The following is a 22,389-nucleotide window of genomic DNA, read 5'->3' as shown; positions in this document are numbered from 1 at the left end:
GATATGAACTTTTCTCAAAACTATGATTTTGTTCGAAAGCATTTATAGATTTTAATTCAGAAAAAAAGCTGCAATACAACACAGTCCGTTTTGTACTCTACAGAAGTACAGAATACATCTGTAGTTTTTATAAGAACATTGTTTACATTTGCTGTCCCCTGCCATTTCCGTGTAATATTTTTTTACATAATCACGATTATTTTTCATTTTTATTCATATACTTTGGGTCATAGATTAACTAGGCAATAAAACATTACAATATGTTTATATTTCAGCCAATGAGGAAAAATCTTCAGCACAATGTCAAAAAAACCTGTATGTGTTTACAAGGATAATATATTAAAATATTAGCACTCCGTTATATTCATTAGTGGGTCCCATTAGTTAGTAGTTTGTTGAAAGAAGCGTAAAATAAGTCAGAATGAAAAAGAATAGGATGTGTGGATGGTTTCCCTAATTAGCACTTATCTTGGACTACCTAATGTAACCTTAACTAAGGTAGTCTAGAATTAGTGCCAGTCAGGGTTGGTGAAACCAGCCAATAAGGGCTGTAACTAAAGACTGCATATTTTCCTCCTAGGTGTGATTGCATACTCGATCGGCATTGCTTGGGCTGCCCAGGAGGAGCTGGAATACATTGCTACTGACCCCGATAAAGAACATTCCTTCTTCGTGGATGAGTTTGACAGCCTTTACAAGTTTGTGCCCAAAATCATACACAACATCTGCCAGGAGTTCAATTCACAGCCACGAAACTGAGCAACCCACAGTTGCTACGGTTACCTTATTTTGTTTTATTTTGGTTTCTTTATCATGTTACAGGAAACAAGTTCTAAATATCATCTGTTAAATTGGAGCTTAAAATATAAAATGTACAAAGGGATTTCTATTCAGAAGCTGGCTGGCAATATGGACTAAGATTAATTCAATTGGATAACTAGCTGTGAAATTTAGAGCAATTTCTATAGACAGGTGCTTAGAAGTATACAGCATTTAAATCTGATGTATTAGAAGTTTACAGTAATGAAGTTGTTTATTTTCCATAAAACACAGACGGCGTGGTTACAGTTCATTTTGCCACAGCTATGATAAAATAATGTTTCTTTATTTTGACAATTGTAATCAACAAACCAATGTGAATAGAGAGTACTGAGGTAATGGTTTGATATCCAACTTGACTGGGAGCTTCCTCGCCCAATTATAACATTTAATTTGTTTTTAACCATGGCAATTTAAAAAACTACAAATTCAATATAGAATTCTAAATGGTTGAACCTATTGTATTTGCAAGTGAGATTAAAAAAATAATAATTCAAGGATGGAAGTGCACTTTCCCCAAAGGGCATTAGATATACTACAGACCTACTTTTTCTGTACACTAGTATTTAAGTTAAGAGTATTGTTAGTAAAGCATTACCTCAGCTTCCAAATTTAAAAAGCACTTACTAATATAATTATTAATACCATTTGAAACCCTTGGATTTAGTTTGTAACAAAGTGACAAGGTTTTAAAGACTTTTGTAAAATATCTGAAAGTTAAATGCTACTATGTCACCCCAAACATGTTTAAAAACAGACTTATTGGATATAGAATATTATATAGGGTGCTGCACCATACAAACTGATATCTACTCCACAAAAGGTCACAGCGGGAAAGTCACTCATGGACTTTTGAGTGGGGTGAAAATGATCTTGGATATTACAGTACCCAATACTATAACTAGTATATATATATATATATATATATATATATATATATATATATATATATATATATATAAAACAGTTTATCTTAATGTTACATTATTTGTATATGATACATATTATCTAGGCTTGGAAGGATTCAATTTGTATTGGTAAATGTCGATTTCATTGCACACTTATAAACCAACAAAATAAATGCAGCTTGAGAACTTATTAGAGTCCCACCTTAATGTGTATAAAACGTTTTGCAATGAATGCTGCATGAAGCTCTGCTAAAAAACAGTTCAGGTATCTTAAAACCCCTAATACCTTTTCTTACAAATAAACTAATGTATTTTTTATTCGTAAGAAACGGTATTAGGGGTTTTAAGATTCCTGTTAAGGATTTGAAGATACATGCTGTCATTTCTTATTTGATTTTACTGTTTTTTCGGTATTACCGACCTTTCATTCCATGTCATTTGTTGTGTTTTAAGATTTGTCTTCGGCATTTTAAATGATAGGCTGTCATTCTTTTTTTCAATGGGCATTTATTTCTCCATTATAGTCAATGGGCATTCCTTTCTCCATTGTGCTTTGAGGCAATTCCAATGACATGATACACTATGCATGTACAGTACATCATAAGTAAAGATTATACCACTTATTGAAACACATTCTCGTACACTAAAAGTCATACGATCATTAAAATGCTACATCTTCTACTTGTAGGTCTTTTGGCCATATTCATGGTGTCCTCTTGAATTGGCCACTTTATATGAAGCAGGACAAACCGAAAACTAAAATATAAAAGCAGTAATGACAGAGCACTGACAACCCAATACATTATTTACTTCAGCATGTTAAGGGTCAATTAAATAATTTAAGATCTGGTTAGCATATATGTTTTAATATATACTGTATGAACATTTTACATAAATAGCAGTATGCAGTTGAATATACTGTCAAAGTGCTTCAGTATTCAGAGTATGTGTTTCAGTACATGCATTTGTCTTCTCAATCTGCAATTTGAATTTCAGTACATAAAAAAATTGCTTTTAACAATAGGGTGTATGCCTGAGAAAGTGTATGCATTCTAGCTACTGTAGTTCATGAATTTCAGTGTGTAATGCACGCCTTTCCCTATATAATGATCTCAGTCAGTATATGTTGTACATTATGTATATGGCTATACTGTATGATGTACTGTATGTGATTAGCAGAACTAATGATAATGATAATGAATGTGTCGGGAGAAATGCTATTGCAAAACTCTTTAAAGGTTTGAAATATGTGTGTCTTAATATACCATTAGGGTAAAGTTAAGCAAACCGTATTTTAAGTTACTTTAAAGCAATCAGTTGAATCAACTTAATGGAAAATGTAACGCTTGAGAATGTATCCCTTCTGTCTGCTGACACAAGTGGTACACACAATACAGTTCTATGCACTCTATTTGACTAAACAATACGTGATGGTACTGTTATCAACTACAAATGTTAGCAGGTCCAAGGGACACAGCTTCTGTTTCAAGTGCCATCCCCATTCATTAAATGCAGGTACTTTTGCATCTGTATATTCCTGTTTGCTATGTAAGGCTGTAACCATTAATCATTTTCACTGCAGGCTACCAAAGCATATAGACCCCTTTGTAAGGGGGAAGGGGGGCATGTTTCCTATGCATAACCCAGCTTCCTTTTAAGGGCAACGTAATTTATGTGTATATCATTTTGCCAAATAAATGTCAATAATCCTTTCATTTTTCTACTTGTATATTTGTTAATATTGGAAAAAAAGCCTCCTATGTAACATTTATGTATTTTTGTGCTATTCACGTTCTAAAAGGCTACAAACTTTTGCAATAAAATGCCAAAAGGTTAATAAAAGGGTGGTATTTTCTTCCATATCATGAACTGTAGGAACCAGACGAGTCAGTAGTCCCTACTGTTAGTTTTCCAGTCATAATGACCTTTTAGGTAATCACCCATAACCAGGTAATTAATGGGCTGTCATTACAGAGTAAATAGCCACATCATTTTTATATTAATTTAAAACAAAAAAAATGATCTCCCGTACTATTTTAATTGGATTTGTAATCATTCTGAGACGTTATTTTGCTCCATTATTGAGTTATTATCATTTTTCTCTATATGTACATTCACCTAGTTTGACCTTGCCTAGAAAAAAAACAAAGTGCTGGAACTAACTGCCTTCCTAACTGCAATCCATTCAAATCATGTGGCAATGTGAGCTGTAACTCGGTCAGCCTCACCTACACTACTACTGTATATACAGGTAGGCAGAAAGGGGAGATTAGGAAACTTCACTGTAAATGTTCAAATCTTACTTTTGCTGGGCACCATTTTGGGTCATGCTTTTCTGTATATATTGATTGAATTGTGAGTGTGTGAGTAAGCAAACAATACCTTCCAGACATGTTGTAATAAAAGCAGGCTTGTCTGAAATACAACTTTTATTTTTATTTGTGTTATTGTTATTGATAAATGTCACTCCCCCTTATGGGAAAAAGAGAATACATCATGGAAAAGAATAAACTATAATAAGGTCTGTACAAGAAAATTAGCATATTTATCAAATACACATAATCATTAAAACTTTCGCTATACAATTGTACTTAAAAGAGCAATGAGGCAAGTTTACAGGCAGGCCTGGCATATCCCAGGACTTCCTTTGGATGCAACACTCTGCAAGTAGCGTACAACATTTGAGCAGGAAGCTGATCTAAACAGACATGGTTTTTGGAATATTTCTTATATTACACATGCTTCCTCACAGATACTCCTTACTTTTTTGGTGCCACCACATTCAATTAGATTGGCTGTCCCACAAGCCAGTAAAAATTTCAACTGGAAGATCCCAAAAGCTACCTTAAGACACTCGGCTCTCTTAAACGTGTTACCCTTGACGTTCATAAAAGTCATACTACTTACTGCGTCTGCTCTCTGTGTATCATGTATGAATTTCATTTTAAACAATCAAGATTAAATGTTTATATATATATATATATATATATACACACACACACATATATATATATATATATATATCCTGAATCATTAATCAACTGAGCTGCGATTGCTCACAAAGGATAAATTCTCTCAAAAAATCTGCAATCTTATGTGTAAACGGCCTTGGTACTTTTTTTCACCACCACTATTCGTGAATACAAGTAAACAGTAAGAAAGTTGAAATAGACTTTTGTTTAGACAGAAACTTTGAGGATATTTCAGTCATGTACTCATTAAAAAAATGTTGAACTAATCAGGATTGCAATTTACAATAACAGATGCAATTACACACAGAAGGCAGCCACAAGTGACTATTTTGTGAAATTCTTTTAAGAGTGAAAATGTGATTTGGATGTTACCGCAAATATCTCAATTTTATTAACTAGGTTTCAGTTAAATATTGGGTACAAATTAGAAGACTCCAACAGGGCAATGTTGGCAGCCATTTCTACTAAGTTTGCTGGGAAAAAACCACATCACAATCATCATAAAGAGCAGTTGAAAGACAAGCAACGGCATTTCCTAGCACCCAAAATAACTGTAGGACTGGTTTTCAAACACATGAAACCAGGCTTGTTGTGATGCATCTTTCTCAAACTATGTGGTCAAACATGTCACATGTTATTGATTTAATTTCTATGAGCAAATTCCATTGGACATCCACCTGCTCTTTATTTATTTAATGTGTTTTTTTTAATTGCACTTCCAGTTCAAGCCAGATAGGAACAGGTGCATCCAATGCAGGAGGAGCATTGGAAACAAGCTTTGGTAGTCAGGTAGAACACACCAGGCTAAGACATCACTTCCTTTGATTCACTCCTCCCCCTCTAGATACGACTGTTCCCCCAAGCTATGACCTAAGATCAGTGTGCAGTACATGCATGAAACAACATTTTACAGCATAAATCCTGTAGAAATAACATATACCCTTTTCAACTCCACTGCCCTGGATTAAGAAATAATATGAACTGTGGATCAAGGATTCTAAACTATAATTGCAATGTTTAAGCACATTGCAAACCAGCATTCAGTAAAGTGCTCTTGCCGCTACTCTACGACTGCTGGAATCTCTGGATCATCATATTTCTGAGCCTATATACAGGAACTGTCCACAAGGTGGGATTAACATCATGCATCATACAAGAAAGCAAGCACTTGAGTGCAGGAGATACTCTATATAAACCAGTTCTGTTGTTGGCAGACCTCAATCCTCTAATGCCAGTGGTTGAGGAAATCCTACAGGAGTGTAGTATATTTAGCCATGGATGGTTGTGTGCACACAGACATTAACTATTTTGTCACTGCATACAGGTCTAGGAAAGAACTCCTGTCAAACCTGCAGACCACTCTAGTAGTATAGGAAAGAAAATGCCACTCCTCATGTATATTTATGTACTTATTTTAAAGATTGAAACCCTTTTGTTATTCTAGGGTAGTCTTTCCATAATGTTACTTAGTCCAGAAATATTTATGTGTTCCCAGAGAAAATAGTCTAAGATCCAGTGACATCGGTGGTCCTTCAGTGGACCTCTCTTATGATCGATATGCAAGTACCCTGTATTGTTGATTTATAATCCAACCAGTGAAACCCAGGTTGTTGCAATACATAATCCATTTTCATGAATGGTTTTAGGTCAGTCCTGTCCTTAAAAAAAATATATATATATTTATGTTATGGACCGATGCCAAAATCGGGCAGTTGCAGAAATGCCCGGGCAGTTCGTGAAGTACCCAGCTGCTGTGGGCAGATGCCGAATTAGCATCGAATTTTCTGTCATTTCGGCATCTGCCCGGGCATTTCGTTAACTGCCCACAGCTACCCGACCTGATGGCGAAGAAAGATTTTTAACAGATACAGTATACTACTAATAGAGTGAATTCCCTCTGACAAAAGCGCACTGCTTCAATACTTTCTGACAACGCAGTTTAGAGCAACGGAACTCAACAAAATATCAATCCACAGGTTATATCATGGATTAGATATGGGGTGGGGGGTCAGAATAAAACGCAGCAATGTTTTTTGTATTCTTATTGCAGTAATGCATACAGAGCTCAGTGCAGACTTGCTTTGTTTAAATGAGAGATCATAAAACAGGCAAAGATACGGAAGCTCAGTTATGTAAAAAGGAGTTCATATCTACCACATCATGCTTTTAAAGTTTAATATCCACAAAGCTGCATCCTGGTCAAACTTCACTGGTGACATCTTTCATTCATTCGTGCAGCACTTCCTCTCTATTCCAGTTGTATTCCCAAAATACGATTAATATTGCTATGATAAATGAGTTGTTTGGCACTGCGTTCTTCCTGAGTTTCAGGTAACTATATTTAACTTGGTGGCTTTTACACGCTGAAACTATGATTATTAGTCTTTTGCTGATATTGAATGATCTCTCATTCAAAGGAACTCTGCACAGAGATCTATATTGCATTACTGCAATAAGAATACAATAAAATACTGTTGCATTTTATTCTGGACTAGTCCCCAGAATAAAATTACTCCTACTCTAACCTCTATATCTAACCCACAATGAAAATAACCTTGTTCATTGATATTTTGTTGAGTACCATTGCTCTAAACTAGTGTTGTCAGAAAGTATTTAAGTTATTTAAATAAACATGGCAATGGGTGGCTCGATGGTGGAATATTCGTCAAAACGGACTAGTACTGCATAAAACAGTAGCTTGTTTGGTGGAAATTTAATTGAGGGACCATTGTTATTCCTACAGACTTTTTTGAGGCATGACCACTCATACAAAACGTCATGGTTGTATCTACAGGGAATGCTTCTTTTAATTCTGATTCTGTGGTATAACACGTTTGCCAGAAACCTATTTCTTTTCTGTAGAATGTAATACATTTTACTGCCCTTGCGTCCAAAGCCAAGGCTGAAGTTACGTCTCAAGATTTTTAAGGCAGAAGTTCTAAGCTGTTTTCATTCAGTCTTTCATCTCTTGTTTTTGCTATTCATCTTTTACAACTGATACAGGGTTACTATTCACTCTGCACTGGTAATAAAGTATATTACTGAACAAAACACAATACATGAGTACCACAAAAAAGCATACTGAACTTTTCAGTTTCACGTCACTTGATGTGTTTTCATTGCTTTAAAAAAAAAAAAAAAAACACACAGATTTTTTTAAATTTTTTATTATTGTCATTTATTTTTTGGTTATTGATCCACCAAACAATTGCAAATATTTTAATATGCGAGCAGTAAAGTCCCAACTCCCGTTTTTAAAAAGACTGATGACATCTAACACACACTTGCCTGTGACATTAGCTACTATTACACTCAACAGCAAAATGTTGTTGTTTTTATTTTTATTCCAGGTCTACTGCAAGCACTAAATGACCTGGAGGTGAGTCTTTTGTTGTTTTTCTTTTTTTTTTTTTTTTTGTCTTTTGAAGGCATATTGCCCTTTACTTAAAGACAGACCTTCACAGAAATATTTTTGAATTGAATATTGATAGCAAACACCTCAAAAACTTCCTTTTTTCAAGTAAAACACAGAAAATTATAAAAGCAACTCAAATGGTAATAACTGTAGTTAAATAGAGCAACACTTTATTTAATACCCACACCCTAGTCCTCTGTGTACACGAACTCACTGACATTGTTAATACAAAAATAAAGTTAGTAAAAGGTAGCTGGAAATGTTCTCATGCTACAAAGGTACTGGAACACTGAACAGAATGTTTACAATAGATATAGTTTTTAAAAAACTCTAAATATATTTTTGCAGAGAAACCAGACATTCAAAATATGGATGTTAATGGGCCAAAGACCCACATATTAAGACGGTGATATATATACCTAGTATTGCAAATAAAATGTCAGTGTATATTTAAGTGCCTAACACATATCTAACTGTATAAATACACACAGCTCCAAATACAGGAGGTGTGTGTAAATAAAGTTTTACACATTCAGCATAAACAGTTACTTATTCATGAATGTAGGTCCTATTTATATATGAATTCCCTTGTTAATCAGGCACTGCAAACATCCCAATTATAGTGGGAACATGTAAGGTGAACTTTGTTTCTCTTAAAACATTCAGATTGCACTGTAGATATTTTATTTTAAATCATGTTGGCATAATTATATCTCTTGTTTTTGCTATTCATCTTTTACAACTGATACAGAAAATTATAAAAGCAACTCAAATTATATGTGAAGTATAATGCAAAAACATAACAAAATACACCTTTCATCACTGCAAACTACTCTTAATGCAGCTTGTCATGGGATATAGGACACACTCATGTTACTTGTGTTCCCACTTCCACCCCCAGCTCAAAAGAGGACGTTACTTCCCCAATGTTTCACTGTTGTCCAGAAAGCAGCTGTAAAATGTTTAATCCTGCCCATGAAGTCAGGTTGCCAACAACATGCATCACCAAATTGAGGCAAACTCAGGTACTGCTACTCTCTCTCTACTGAATAAACAGGGTATAGGGTTTAGGAGTGACAGACTGAACATATCCAAAACACCTCAATGAGCTTAGTAGATTGACGATGAAATGAGGAAACAGATTCTAAATTAAAAACCTCAACTGTTATGAGACTAAATCAAATAAACAAAAGGATAAAAACACATCACACACACACACACACACACACACACACATTGAAACCATTTGTGTTGTCTAAAAAAAATCCTGCACTTTTTCATGCTTTCAAAAACTGAACAGTGTAACATTTTTAGAAATCTGATCAACATTACGTGAAAAATCAATCAGTTTTAGGAGAAAAAAATATGGTGGTGACAGCAGGATTTCAGTGAATTTTCAAATGCAAAATATCAATTTATTTTGCAAAAATACAGTACACTTCCTTTTCATAAGCTTTTTACTATCAATCTAGATGAGATATGAATTAGATGATGTTGCATTGCTACCTTTTTTTAATACCATATATATATATATATATATATATAAATGGATCTTATATGCCCTTTTCCAACCTGTTATTTCTGACTTTTCTGTGTTGCTAGTCACTAAGCATTTGTTTATTATGCAAGGTTTCATTCACATAAGCTGGATTCTCAGTTAACAGACTTAAGCAGTCCAAAGCAAATTAAATTGATATAGATTTTTTTCCCCCTCACAGGGAATCTGGAATAAAAAAATACAGAAGGAAAAACAAAACCTGAATTCAGATTTTAACCCAGTTTAAGGATTTCACAAAGGATATATGATTTTATTGTTATTATTAATATTAATATATATTTTTGATTTTACATACCCCACCCCCCCCACACCCCCCATATTGTTGTCACCAGAATTACTAAAATCTCCAAAAGGAGGACACTTTTTGATACTTTTGTTCACACCATAGGTCTCTCAATATCAAAAAGAGAACACCCCTTCCTCAACCCCTCCCCATTTTCTTATGCGAAACCGTGAAGGTAAAATCTCCCATTGCCCCTTGGTTTATGCAACTACTGTTCTATTCATCCCTAACATCTCAATAAAGTTCACATGATTCACACAAGCCCAGTATCACCCAGGCCTGCCTGGATGGATGAAGAGCACAGCTCCATAGTTAGCTGTGTTTTATTACAGACAATCTAAACTACATGGCCCTTGAGCTGGAATTAAACAGGGCAAATCTGGAGAAGTCCACCAGCAGAGCCAACAATGAGCTACAAGGGGCAGAGCTGATTGGTCAGGGAGATACCAAACCCCCACCCTTAAGCCCCACCCCCTTCCCCTTCTTTGTTGGTTCCATTTGCCTAATCTAGCTAGTACAGAGGGCCAGAAGGGTTGAGCGGCACGCTGTGTCATACAAAGACTTTGGCCAGGGCGTCGGCTCCCGCGCTGGCAATGTAACACTTGGACGGGTGGAACGCCACGTCATGGATAGACTCGTCGAATTTCTTGCGGTGAGCCGTGAACTCCTGGATGCACGTCTTGCTGTCTAGGTTCCACAAGCGGATAGAGCAGTCGTGACCTGGAGAGAGAAAGCAACAGGCATTTTGAACTTGTTTTTCCGAGAATACCTGTACGCAAATGACATATAAAGTAAGAATCTAAAAAACACAGGTTGTGATGGGGCTCCCGAGTGGCGCATCCAGTAAAAGCACTTGCGTAGAGTGCAGGATGCGCCCTATAGCCTGGCCGTCGCCGGTTCGAGTCCAGGCTATTCCTTTGCCGACCGAGGACAGGAGCTCCCGGGGGGGGGGGGGGGGCGCACAATTGGCCGTGCGCCACCCGGGGTGAGGGAGGGTTAGGTCGGCCAGGGTGTCCTCAGCTTACCACGCACCAGCGACCCCAGTGGTCTGGCTGGGCGCCTGCGGGCCTGTCTGTAAGCTGCCCAGGGCTGCGTTGTCCTCCGACGCTGTAACTCTGGGTGGCTGCATGGTGAGTCTGCAGTGGTTAAAAAAGCGGACAGCTAACGGAACACGCTTCGGAGGACAGCGTGTGTTCGTCTTCGCCCCTCCCAAGTCAGCGCAAGGGTGGTAGCGGTCTGCTAATTTACATGAACACTTAATGAGCAACTTAGAGGGGTGAAATACCAGTTATGTTTACCAATGCATTTTTGCCGTTTTGATTCACTTTTTCTTCATTTATCACATTGTGACAGAAATAGAATGATCTTTGGTAGCAAATCTCCCTCCTGACCTGTGAAGGCGCTAAGAAACAGGAACAGAGTACCCTGGACTGTTTGGCCTGACAAATTCATTCCCAGGGTTAAAAGGAAGTCGGTCATCTAGAAAGGGGGCGGAGCTTCGGTGCACTACCCGAAAGGGAAACGATGTGGCAGCCGCGGATTGGAGGAGTGGCTGCAATTGTTTACCAAGGGGTTATGTGTGACGGTACAAGAAGGGGACAAAGCAACATAATCTGTTCCTTCGTTAATGGTTAACCCTTTGCGGTCCTATGTCAGACCAGGTCTGACATTAAAATTATTCCTTTCTGGTCCGATGTCGGACCCTGTCCGACATCATAATAAAGATGTCAAGCACAGGTCTCTAGTCGTTTTTTCTCTGGAAAAAGCCGAGAAAAGCTTTCAATAGCCGAGTGAGTCCGAGAGAAGCCGAAAAAAAGGAGGTGGATCTGTGCAATACGCATAGTCCCTTCACCACAGACATAACACGGACATAAACAAACAAGATAGCTGCTTTCGTATCCAGCGCTCACAGACATTTGCCAAGCTTTTTGAGATGTTATAGTAATAAAATAATGACTTGGATCGCATTATTGAGGAGTTTTGTGATAAAACGAGTGATCAGGAGATGATTTACCAGTATGCACTACTGTGAAGAGATATGTGAAAAATACAGCGAACAAGGGGTGGGGCGGGGGTTGAGATGCAGTACTGAGTGTCCTGTTGATATGCAGAGCCTTTTAAACCCGTTTTACTATGAATAAAATTACTTTTAAACAACGTGTGTAAAATAAACAGCACGTGTGAATATAAATTGGATCAGACACGTCTGAGAGGCGCTGATTAAATGGACCGCAAAGGGTTAAGGAAATGACCGAAAGGACCTGTGTTGTATCGTACGTGAGTGTTTTGTTTGTTTTGTCTTGTCACTAACTGTTGATTGTTATTTAGTAGACGGCTAAACACGTCCGGAGCTGTCGCCAGAAGCCAGCACAAACCTGGACAGGATTATAAATAAAACCACTTGCACTTGGATTACTGTTGTCTGCCTTTCCGTTAATCACAGCATCACTTCTGTGCCTGTACACTGCAAGCCACTTTGCCACACACACATCCACCTTTTCTTTTGGCCAGGATGGTAACTGTTTAGTACAGAAGGGCCTTGGCCAAGTCATGTGGTTTTTTCCTGTGCCTCAGTCCCAATTTGAAGCAAGACTGAGTGTGAACCTGGTGCTCACTGGAAAGAAAAAGTTCTGCATGTGCTGAACTATGCTGGTGAAAATATTACAACTTCTCATACTAATAATAATAAAAGCGATACTACTATTTCAGTATAAATTATGCTAATCATCTTGTGGTTGTTTTTATTTTGATGATTTCCCATTAATCACCTCATTCACTTGGCCTACAGTGACCTCTGTTGTTAGAGACTGGGACTGTAGTCGTCACACATTTCAATGCAGCACTGAGTGCCCAGATCAGCAGTGTGAGGCTACCCACTGGGTAGCTGATTTCACTGAGGCCTGAAACTCTGGCAGATTAGCAGCAGTAAATTGAGCATTTGACCACTGTGTGGCTGTAGCATATGATGGGCAGGGCCCTGATGTTATCGCATTTCCCTGAAAGCAATTTCATTTCAAGAAAGGTGGATTTTTTGCATTTTTTTTTTTGCATTTTTTTTTTTGCATTTTTTTTTTTACTACCAAACACATGAAAATATGTTTAAATTAAGTCTATACAAAACACATTCTGTATTGTCAAAACAACTGTGTAAATAAAAGCAAATTTCATACGGTACAAAAAGTATTAATTAACTAAGAGCAGGACAGAGGGATAAAATAAGTCATTGGCCTTTAAGCATCTCTGCACACTGATCCTTAAGTTTATGAACACAACACAGTCATAAATACATATGAAAATGCAGCGATAACTATCATTTCTACAGCAGCATCCTCTGCATACCCAGGTAAGGAATCCTCCCAATTCTATAGCAGCATCCTCTGCATACCCAGGTAAGGAATCCTCCCATTTCTACAACAGCATCCTGTGCATACCCAGGTAAGGAATCCTCCCATTTCTATAGCAGCATCCTCTGCATACCAAGGTAAGGAATCTAAATGTGAGTCGTTTCTGTCCAGTAAGTTGACAAGGTTCGGGTTCGAAAGTCTGACTGCTTTTAAAAATCCTGCAGCGGGCAGCAATATAGCAGATTTAACACTAAACAGATTTGGCTTTTAATAATTTCTATGTATGTTAACACATCGTGGAAGAAGAATTTTCCATTATCATTTCTAGGAATGCAGTTAAATGCTCCGTGTTTTCCTTGTACTGGACAGCATCAAACCATATTTTCCAGTGGGGTCCTGGTACTTTTTCCAAGTGGCTTTCCTGTATTTTTTTACATATTTTCAGAAAACGTAACTTGCGTGCAGCTGATCGTTTGAAAGTTTGGTTGGCAAAGGTGAACTTGGTCTGCCAAATGTTTGTGATAAGTGCATACAAATGTACTATACAAGGGACTTTAATAGAGTTCACAGGCATGCCTTTGATAACAGACTGATAAAACGTCTTCAGATTTGCGGCATTATCAGAAACAAATGCAATGATTCATTCCCATTCAATACTGAATCGAGTTTTCTCTAGGAACACAGATTGTAGCAGTTCGACTTATTCTTTTTGTTAACCAAGATATTCACTACAAAGCGATTTCGTTGTGTGTCATTTCATCAACCATTACAGAAAGTCATCTATCTTTAACAAACTAAAAAATGTCACCTCTTTGGGCTTGTCAGCTGATGGTACGACTCCCATACAAAAAAACTAAATGCAGAGAAGTGAGCATTATTTCAGAAGACTAAATGTGAAATTATTACATAATAAAGTTTTTTATTTTGCTATGCCTTCCCAAAAAATGTACATTTCACATTTTAGTGTGTTTTTTTTTCTTTGTCGCGATAGAATCGTGGCCCTAATGATGGGGCCTGGCACAATTCTAATGCAGCTATCCCACTATGTATTAAATCCTGAACTTTCTTTTTACTACCACTAGAGGGCAGGGTTGACACATCCTGGCTGATTGGACAGTGCGGGAAAAATTGCACTGAAATAACCCAGGGCCAAATCAGATCTGTCTTGAGAAACAGATGACTTAGACAACATATTTACCCTAGAAAATCTATAAAAAGTGGCAATGATAGCAGGAAATATGTTCATACTGAGAAAAATAAAATGTACTTACTGCCAGACATCAGGTACAAGCCATTGGGATCAACAGCTAAACTTGTTACTGCATCTAAGTGAGCCACCATCGAATGGATCAGTTTTCCTTAAAATTGGAAAATGAAAATAAAACTGAAAGTTTATTTAAAAAAAAAAAAAAAGAAAAAAAAGACAAGTTTTTACACAAAATAAACTGAGCCCTATTTGGAAGCAAGTGGAAAGGCAAAGGCATTTAACAACTGTAATGGATACATATAGCAAACAACTTTGCTGCTGGAAGGGGCAGTTAAATTGTGATTTTGTGTAGTTTCTTGTCTTTTGATAATTTCAGGATTTTTATTTCTATTTAAAAAAAAAAAGTTTTTTCTCTTTCCCCTTGCTTCAAAATAGGGCCCATTGACAAGCTACTTTTATTACTACATTTATTTTAGCACCACTAGATATTTGATGCAGGGATACAGTGGATAAGGCAGATGTGAGGGGTCTAACTTACATATGTACTGTATTACTTTTTTTCTATTGAGGCTGTGAAGCTGACAGTTTTATTTATATTTTTTTACTTTTAGCATATTGGGTGAACTGGAGTCGATCTCATTTAATCTCGCTTCATACAGAGAAAGCCATGAAACAACAGCTTCTATGTAGAATTTAATTATCAGCTGAACAGATTCACTCCTGCTGCAGGCTGTTAATACTGCCCATAAAGTCTAGAAATACAAATTACAGCCAGTCTGTTTACCTCCTCTCTAATTTAATTTTTCAAGTGGGCCACCTTTGGCACTGGGATCCACACATGCATCCCTGAATGGTTAAAGTGTTAGGTACCTGTGTTGTTGTCAAAGAACTTGATGTGCCTGTCTTCCTGTGCTGTGATTGTGATGGGGAGAGTTGGGTGGCTCAACACTTTGTTGATCTTACAAGGTGTACCTGCAAACAAAGATTCATATTTTAATAAAAAAAAAATGAAATACTTCTTAAATAAAAACTCACTGAGATAACCACATTAAGATGTCATATTAAAAAAATAAAGAAAAAAAAACACCCCTGGAGAGTTTTATATTATTTAACTTTTTAAAAACTTTTTTTTTAATATATATCCCAAATTGCATTTCATGCTAGAAACGACTGATTCATTGAATACATTTCCTGACATGTGACAGTCGGGTATATGACCTGCGGAACCTAACCTGCTTACAATCCTATCATAATCAATAAGCCAATTATCTAAGCCAGGCCTTTGGACATTTTAGCATCTGCATACCAAACATCTGACATTCTGTAGGCCCAAAGAAAAGCAAACATTAGTCAAATAGGTGCATGCTGGTGACGTAAGCAGCACGATGTGCTACTGCTTACCTGTTAAGCTTGAAATCTATTAAAACAAATACAAATGGGCTGATGCATCAAGCACCTCCTGTGCTTCTTACCAGTGTCTGTATTGGACTCCAGGCTGAGAACCAGCTGCCGTGTCTCCATGTTGAAGATTCCAGTCTGCCCCATGTTGAATGAGGACACCATGTGCGCTGGGTCACTGCACACCAGGTCCACGGAAGAGGGGATCCCTAGCTCTGAAAAGTGAACAGTTTGAATTGTGGGTGCTCATTTCTGCAATGCAAACTCTCACTTCTTAAAAACACAGAAAAAAAAAAACATATCTAGAAAATTCATTTTTAATTAACTCTTCACAGCACTATTCACATACATTTTAATAACTACTAAAAACTGTTACTTTTTTAAATGTTAATATTTCCCATAAAGCTTAAGAATTACACCTACAAAAAGAAACAGGTGAAAGGAGAACGCTGACAGTTAAAAATAAACTGTAGCATTTTTGTTTGGTTGTTTTTTTAAAAGAACACAACCTTCCCATTGTTGAAAAAGTACATGTTTTATATATTCTAAAAGGACCATGTTGTAGTTAATTACCCCTGTTTTCATTAAATATGGTGAGGGCTGGTAAAGTTTCGGCAGCGTTCCATAGCCGCACGGTGCCGTCTGCGGAGCAGGAGAGTAACCGCTGATGGGCCCCGCTGTACACCAACCCACACACAGCATCAGTGTGGCCTAAGAGGGCTCCTCGCAGCACTGAGGGGTCTGCAATCAAATCAGGAATTTACAATTAATGCACTACAACAGTGGACTCATCCAGGACCAAGAGCATCCTGTAGTGCACTAACAGTTCACTCATGGAGGAGTCTATACATACACTAGTCACTTGAATTTTTAAAAAATCTGTAAACATTATACTAACTGCAGCAAACAAAACAGTATGGTTCAAATTTAGACACTTTACTGATTAAGCAAACTCACAGGTAGCAAATCTTGCAACTAGCATTTAGAAGTTTTGTAATTAAACACGATGGGTTAGATATAGCAGTATTTAGGCCAAAATGCAATTTGCACTTCAACAAAACTTACATAAAAAATGTTTATAAAATAAGTTAAAAAACACCTCTTAAGTGAGGCCCAATTACTAAGATCTAAAATATACTAAAAGTACTCCAATTAACAACAATCCAAATGATGAACCAACAAAATACATTCAGTGGCTGATATTTTTGGGGTATAGTTTAAAAAGTATTTCGTCATGTTCCCCCCCGTACCAATACAATTTTATGATGTTCGCATTTGTTTTTTATTAATTTTTTAAATTCTGTTTTAAGGTGCTGTCACGTGAATTCGTGAGCTGCTCTACCCTTCTAGTTAGCTGTGACAGATACACCGGTATCTCATAAGTTAGGTCAGCTCATGCATCTTGCACTTTGGATCAAGTTTCTTTTTGTTTTGCTGGCATTGCATTGCACTGTTCTGCACTAGATGGTCATGGGGTTTACTAACAGAAAGACACTTTGCTGATCTAGCTTAAGTTACGTACAGTAAGTCTATAGCAGGCAATGAGAACAGAAAAGCATGTCCTGGACTCATAGTCAAAACACCTAAAAAAAATATACATATTGTATTTGAGCAATTTCTAGAACCACTCAGAATGATTGCAATCATCATAACAATAAATACATCTATGATTACATTATAAACTCCAATTAGAAATACAAACCATAGGAGTCATAGGGATCAATATTAGGGTTTGGAGTATTCCAGCTCTGGATTGTCCCATCAATACCACCGCTAAAACACTGCTCTCCATTGGTGCTCATTACTACACAGAGCACCGAGCCTCTGGAAACAGCAAAAAGAAAAAAAAACAGCAATCAGTAAAAAAAACAAAAACAAACTTAATAACATATCTTAAAATGAGTAGCAGAAGATTAACTTGAGCCTCTCTACAGTGGTACAGCGGTACCTCACATCCTGTTACCTTCTCAGTTTGCTTGCCTTTCTTTCAGGTACCCTTACTATTTCACCTCAGCAGGTTCAAAGCACGTCACTCATAAGGGGAGCAGCTGGTTGGTTAATGACAGGCAATAAAGCACTGAAGGGGTGGGGCCAATTTCACTCCCCTGGTCTAAGACTACCAGAAATAAAGCTTTGCAAACTTTCTTTTAACCTATCAATATACCAGATACTTTATTTTTGTAATGAAAAAAAAAACATGTTTAAATGTAACATTTCGTTCATAACTTCACATTTAAGATTGTATAGGGAATGTAAGTGTACTAGAAAGCATTATTTTAAAATGATATATTCAAAAAATAAAATAATTAGCCCCTTTGAATAGACAATATAACTTTTCCATGAATTAATTTACTACATACCTATGAGCCCTGAATGTATAAATAGGTTCCACATCTAGAGAGGCACTCCTGAGGAAGAAGGCAGGATGACATTTTTGTTTTTTTTAAATACATTTCCCAGTAATAGCACAAAGATGTAGTGGTGCCAGGACATGCACAAGACCTGTGCAAATTAAAATGCATTATACAATATTGTAACATACCTCTGCATTTTATTTCAATATTATCTCCACTATATACAACTAAGTAGAATAAAGTACATATTTCCAAGCTTTGTATTCTGCATTACTTAATAGTCAGAATTCACAATTTTATTGGGAGATTCAAATCACAGAAATAATATTTATTTTATTCATTTTATATTTATTTTAATATAAACATAATAATCTCAAGTAATGTCTGATTTGTTGCCAAGCACCGCCTCTTACTTTTTCGTGGGGGCGATTTTCTGCAAGTTCCACATCTTGAGCGTGTGATCTTCTGACGCCGTTATTAAGACCGGTTCAATAGGGTGGAAGGCGAGACCCCGAATTCCATCAAAGTGACTCCGTAATGTGAACTTGGGGTTCCATGTCTTCCTCAGTGCATCTTTATTGTTACTGATCTAGAAACAAACATCACTCATTTTTATGCAACTCTGTCAAAAGGTAGTATTAGAATCTTCTTGTTTACTGTACAATGACTTCCAGGTTTCATTGCCCTTTGCTGAATATTTTCTTTCCCCACTCAAGGTCAAAGTGGCCAAGTGGGTTTATATATAAAACAAAAACAAAAAACAAAGAAAAATAAACAAATCTATCTGTACGTGCATTAATGGCTTCTTGTCAAAATGTTTGTGAAAGAATTAGTTTCTTTTAGTTAAAAAAAGAGAGAATAACTTCAAAGAAAGTGATTTCTATAATTTCTAATTGTTTGACAAAAGTATTTGGGCACCCTTACATTAGTATTTTGTGTGCCCACCGTCTTCTCTTCCTTCAAACATATTGTTGCTTTCTTGGTCAAAAAGGTTATATTTTGGATTCGCCTAACCATAAAAATGTGGTTGAAGAGATCATCAGGCTTCTTCAAGTATTCAATGGAAAACTCCATTCGCTTTCTTTTGTGTATTTTTTTTTTTTTAAACAGGGTTTGCATCTTGGTTTTCGCCCCATGGACATTCATCTTGTTAAGGTATCACTGAATTGTTTGCTCGTGAATTTCTTGATCATCTTCTCATCTTGTGTCAAGTCTTTTGCAGTAATCTGAGGATTTTGCAGGGCTGCTCGACCCATTCTTCTTCCAGATTTTGCAGAAATCTTTCTTAGTCTTCCACACCTGGAGCTAGTTGCAGTAGTTCCTGTTCTCCTGTGTTTGTCAATAGCAGCCCACAAACGTCTTTCTTCTATTTGCCTGGTAGTTTCTCCTTTTTTCATTTAGTTGTATCACAGCCATTTTGAGATCGTTGCTGTACTCTTTAGTTTTAACTATTTGTTTTTTAATCACAAACTTCCAATTTATTTTTTAGCACTTGATTATGTATTTATGTATTCTATAATTATCACCATGTGTTGGTTTACAATCATGACAATTGTCAATAATTAGCAACGAATGGGTTTCATACGAAATATGTTGATTGCCAAAATACTTTTGTCAAAGTATGAAATTTGTTTTTGCATGTTATTTTTCATTTTATGCATGTTATGTAATCATTTGTTGTTTTATTATAAAAGATGAATCTCTACTTGAATTTATATCTTTCAATAGAATAATTAGAAAAGATATAAATCACTTTCTTTGTGGTTTCTTTTTTTAACTGCCCAAATACTTTTGTCTGCGACTGTATATATAAGCTTTTTTTTAGATGTACACAAAAGGTTTAAATGATTAAAAAATATTTTATTTTAGGATGTTTCGGACAAAAGTCCTTCAGCTGTGTAGAAAAAAAAAGTAAACACAGTGCAGAAAACCTGTTTACTTTACTCCAATTGCTTTATTACAGTATTTTGTGTGTTCCTTAGAAATTAACAATGGCAAACAAGAACTCTAAGTGTATTTCATGATTCAGAACCCTGTATGACTCATTCTGCATACCCACACAGTAATATTGTTACATGACTGTTGCAATCAATGCAGCAGCCACTGAGTGCACACTTGATGGCCTGAAATACTGAACATAGGGTCTGAAATAGGTATTCAGTTAAACTTAGTTTTGCATTTTTGTATCGGCCGTGTAGGGACTACTGTTTGACAAGTGGAGTGTGGGGGTCAACAGATGTCAGCAACAAGCTGATCTGCTACATCCCCAGAATGCAAAACCCTGCTGTGCTCACAAAGGCTGGGATGTGTCTCTCCTGCAATTACCATCCATCTTCTCTGCATCACACCACTGGATTTCAATACATTCTGACAGTTCTGTTAACTGTAGTTTGTTTATAAGCTTATCCGAGACATGTTTGTTAAAACCATAGCAAACAAGTAGATCACATTTTGGCTAATACCGTCATTAGCCTACATTGTCTATTTGACTTGGTTTTACTTTAGCACAATGATGTAATGCCCACTACACTGTTGAACCAAAGTGCTTGACAGGCATGGGGTATTGACACTCGCACATTATACACACACTTCTTAGCTACTTACATCATAGGTGAGTGAATCTGCCTCATTGGCGACTGTAAGGCCTGCAAGTTCACCCAGCCCCAGCTCAGTCTCCATAGCCTCATCTGTGCCCATGATGAAAGAGTTCCCTGACGTTGGAGGAAATGTCAAGGCCTCCACTGCAGAAAATACACAATAAAACATGTTTTCACAAAAAATGGTTACACTACTGTGCACTAAACGGTTACATAAAAATACACTAGAGAGTACATTTGGTAAAGCATATCCTTCAGCTGGATCACTATACAGAGTTGTCATAAGTAAATAGACACCCCATCTTATTAATTTGTGACAAATCAAACTGAACACTCAAGCTATCTTTTTTTCCAGTGTGTTCTGCAAAAATGTTGTACCCTATATGTATATTGTAAAATTCTTCTTTAAGAGACAAAGAGATAAAACACTAAGCAGGCACAAAGTAAGTCACAAATCCATGACTGATGAGGAGAATGCTTTGCCTGAGAACTCAGTAACTTTCAGGTCCTGTTTTTTTCAGATTTTCTATAGCACTACCACTGGTAATGTCAGTAAACACAGACTGGCAGCAGGGCATGATGGGTATTCTTTGGGATTCCATGGTGTTGACATACAGTTTTCCATACTGTATGTGTCACAGCCTGTGGTAAATCTAATTTGTGTTGGGTAGCAGTATGCTAAAACATTTGGCAGTTCATATTTAAAAGAAACGGTAGTAACCTACCATCACTAAAGACATTTGACTATTGACTATTAGTAACAACCTGGTACAACCACCTACGTACCTGGTGCAAGAGCAACATTTCATACAATAAATACAGATTTTCTCATAAAAATGACTGTTGTAGTCACAAAGAGTTAGTGTACAGATAAATGGCCTCTATTAACCAAGAAATAGAAATGATGGAAGGCAGCATAATTGACCTACTGTGTAAGAAAAAGTCATTATAATGTCATTGAAACATCAATAACTTTAAACACTCATTCATATACTCTGAGGTAAAAGTCAAGTAAACACCGTTGTTTTGGATACTGCCTTCATCAATTACATTGATAATGATGATGCCAGCAGTCAAACTCACAGTCATATGTAGTATATTGTACCCATCCAAATGTTGCCCCTGGTAACAGCGTGATGAAGTATCTCACAAACAGCACACATTCCCTGCTGTCGGCAAAGAAGCCTACCTTCGTCCGTCCTGTTTGTTTCATGTTCACTGAGCCGTGCCACGCTAGGTCGAGATGGGGGGGTCACTGAGGGCTGCACTGAGGGTAGGTCTTCTGCGTCTCTCAGGTTCGCCAGCATGTCTTGCAGCTTTGACCTGTTGGGCCCTATTCATGGAGGGGGAGACAGTGCATACATTACTTTGCAATATATATATATTTTTTTTTGTAAAATACAGTATGACACAAAAAATGGTTTAGTACACCTGACGTAAAAGGAAAAAAAAAAAGAAGAAAAATGGTAGTCACATTTAAGGCCTAGGTGGAGTAGTAATGCTAGTTGGTGGTCTCAGGTTAGTACTACACAAT

The 22,389-nt window shown here is 36.8% G+C and overlaps 2 protein-coding genes across 8 annotated transcripts in view; one reads left to right on the top strand and one right to left on the bottom strand.

Annotated features, from left to right (window-relative positions):
- The window catches only part of LOC117402346 (vitrin-like), a 64,349-nt gene extending 60,196 nt beyond the window's left edge, over positions 1-4,153 (top strand). For all 7 annotated transcript variants that reach the window (XM_034003401.3, XM_034003406.3, XM_034003403.3 and 4 more), the window contains one exon: positions 581-4,153. In XM_034003401.3, coding sequence (XP_033859292.2) covers positions 581-759 — 179 coding nt within the window. In that variant the 3' untranslated portion in view covers positions 760-4,153. The remainder of the gene's footprint in view (positions 1-580) is intronic.
- A 3,932-nt stretch (positions 4,154-8,085) lies between these two features.
- LOC117402908 (striatin-like) overlaps positions 8,086-22,389 on the bottom strand; it is a 114,593-nt gene continuing 100,289 nt past the window's right edge. The window contains exons 9-18 of the mRNA XM_059024403.1: positions 22,045-22,188; positions 20,863-20,999; positions 18,672-18,847; positions 18,265-18,312; positions 17,607-17,728; positions 16,478-16,645; positions 15,979-16,119; positions 15,377-15,478; positions 14,571-14,657; positions 8,086-10,675 (exon numbers count right to left, since the gene is read on the bottom strand). Coding sequence (XP_058880386.1) covers positions 10,506-10,675; positions 14,571-14,657; positions 15,377-15,478; positions 15,979-16,119; positions 16,478-16,645; positions 17,607-17,728; positions 18,265-18,312; positions 18,672-18,847; positions 20,863-20,999; positions 22,045-22,188 — 1,295 coding nt within the window. The 3' untranslated portion in view covers positions 8,086-10,505. The remainder of the gene's footprint in view (positions 10,676-14,570; positions 14,658-15,376; positions 15,479-15,978; positions 16,120-16,477; positions 16,646-17,606; positions 17,729-18,264; positions 18,313-18,671; positions 18,848-20,862; positions 21,000-22,044; positions 22,189-22,389) is intronic.

Source organism: Acipenser ruthenus, chromosome 5 (assembly GCF_902713425.1).
Source record: "Acipenser ruthenus chromosome 5, fAciRut3.2 maternal haplotype, whole genome shotgun sequence".
In the NCBI taxonomy this organism is placed as follows: Eukaryota; Metazoa; Chordata; class Actinopteri; order Acipenseriformes; family Acipenseridae; genus Acipenser; species Acipenser ruthenus.
This window is presented reverse-complemented; position numbering and strand designations above follow the sequence as displayed.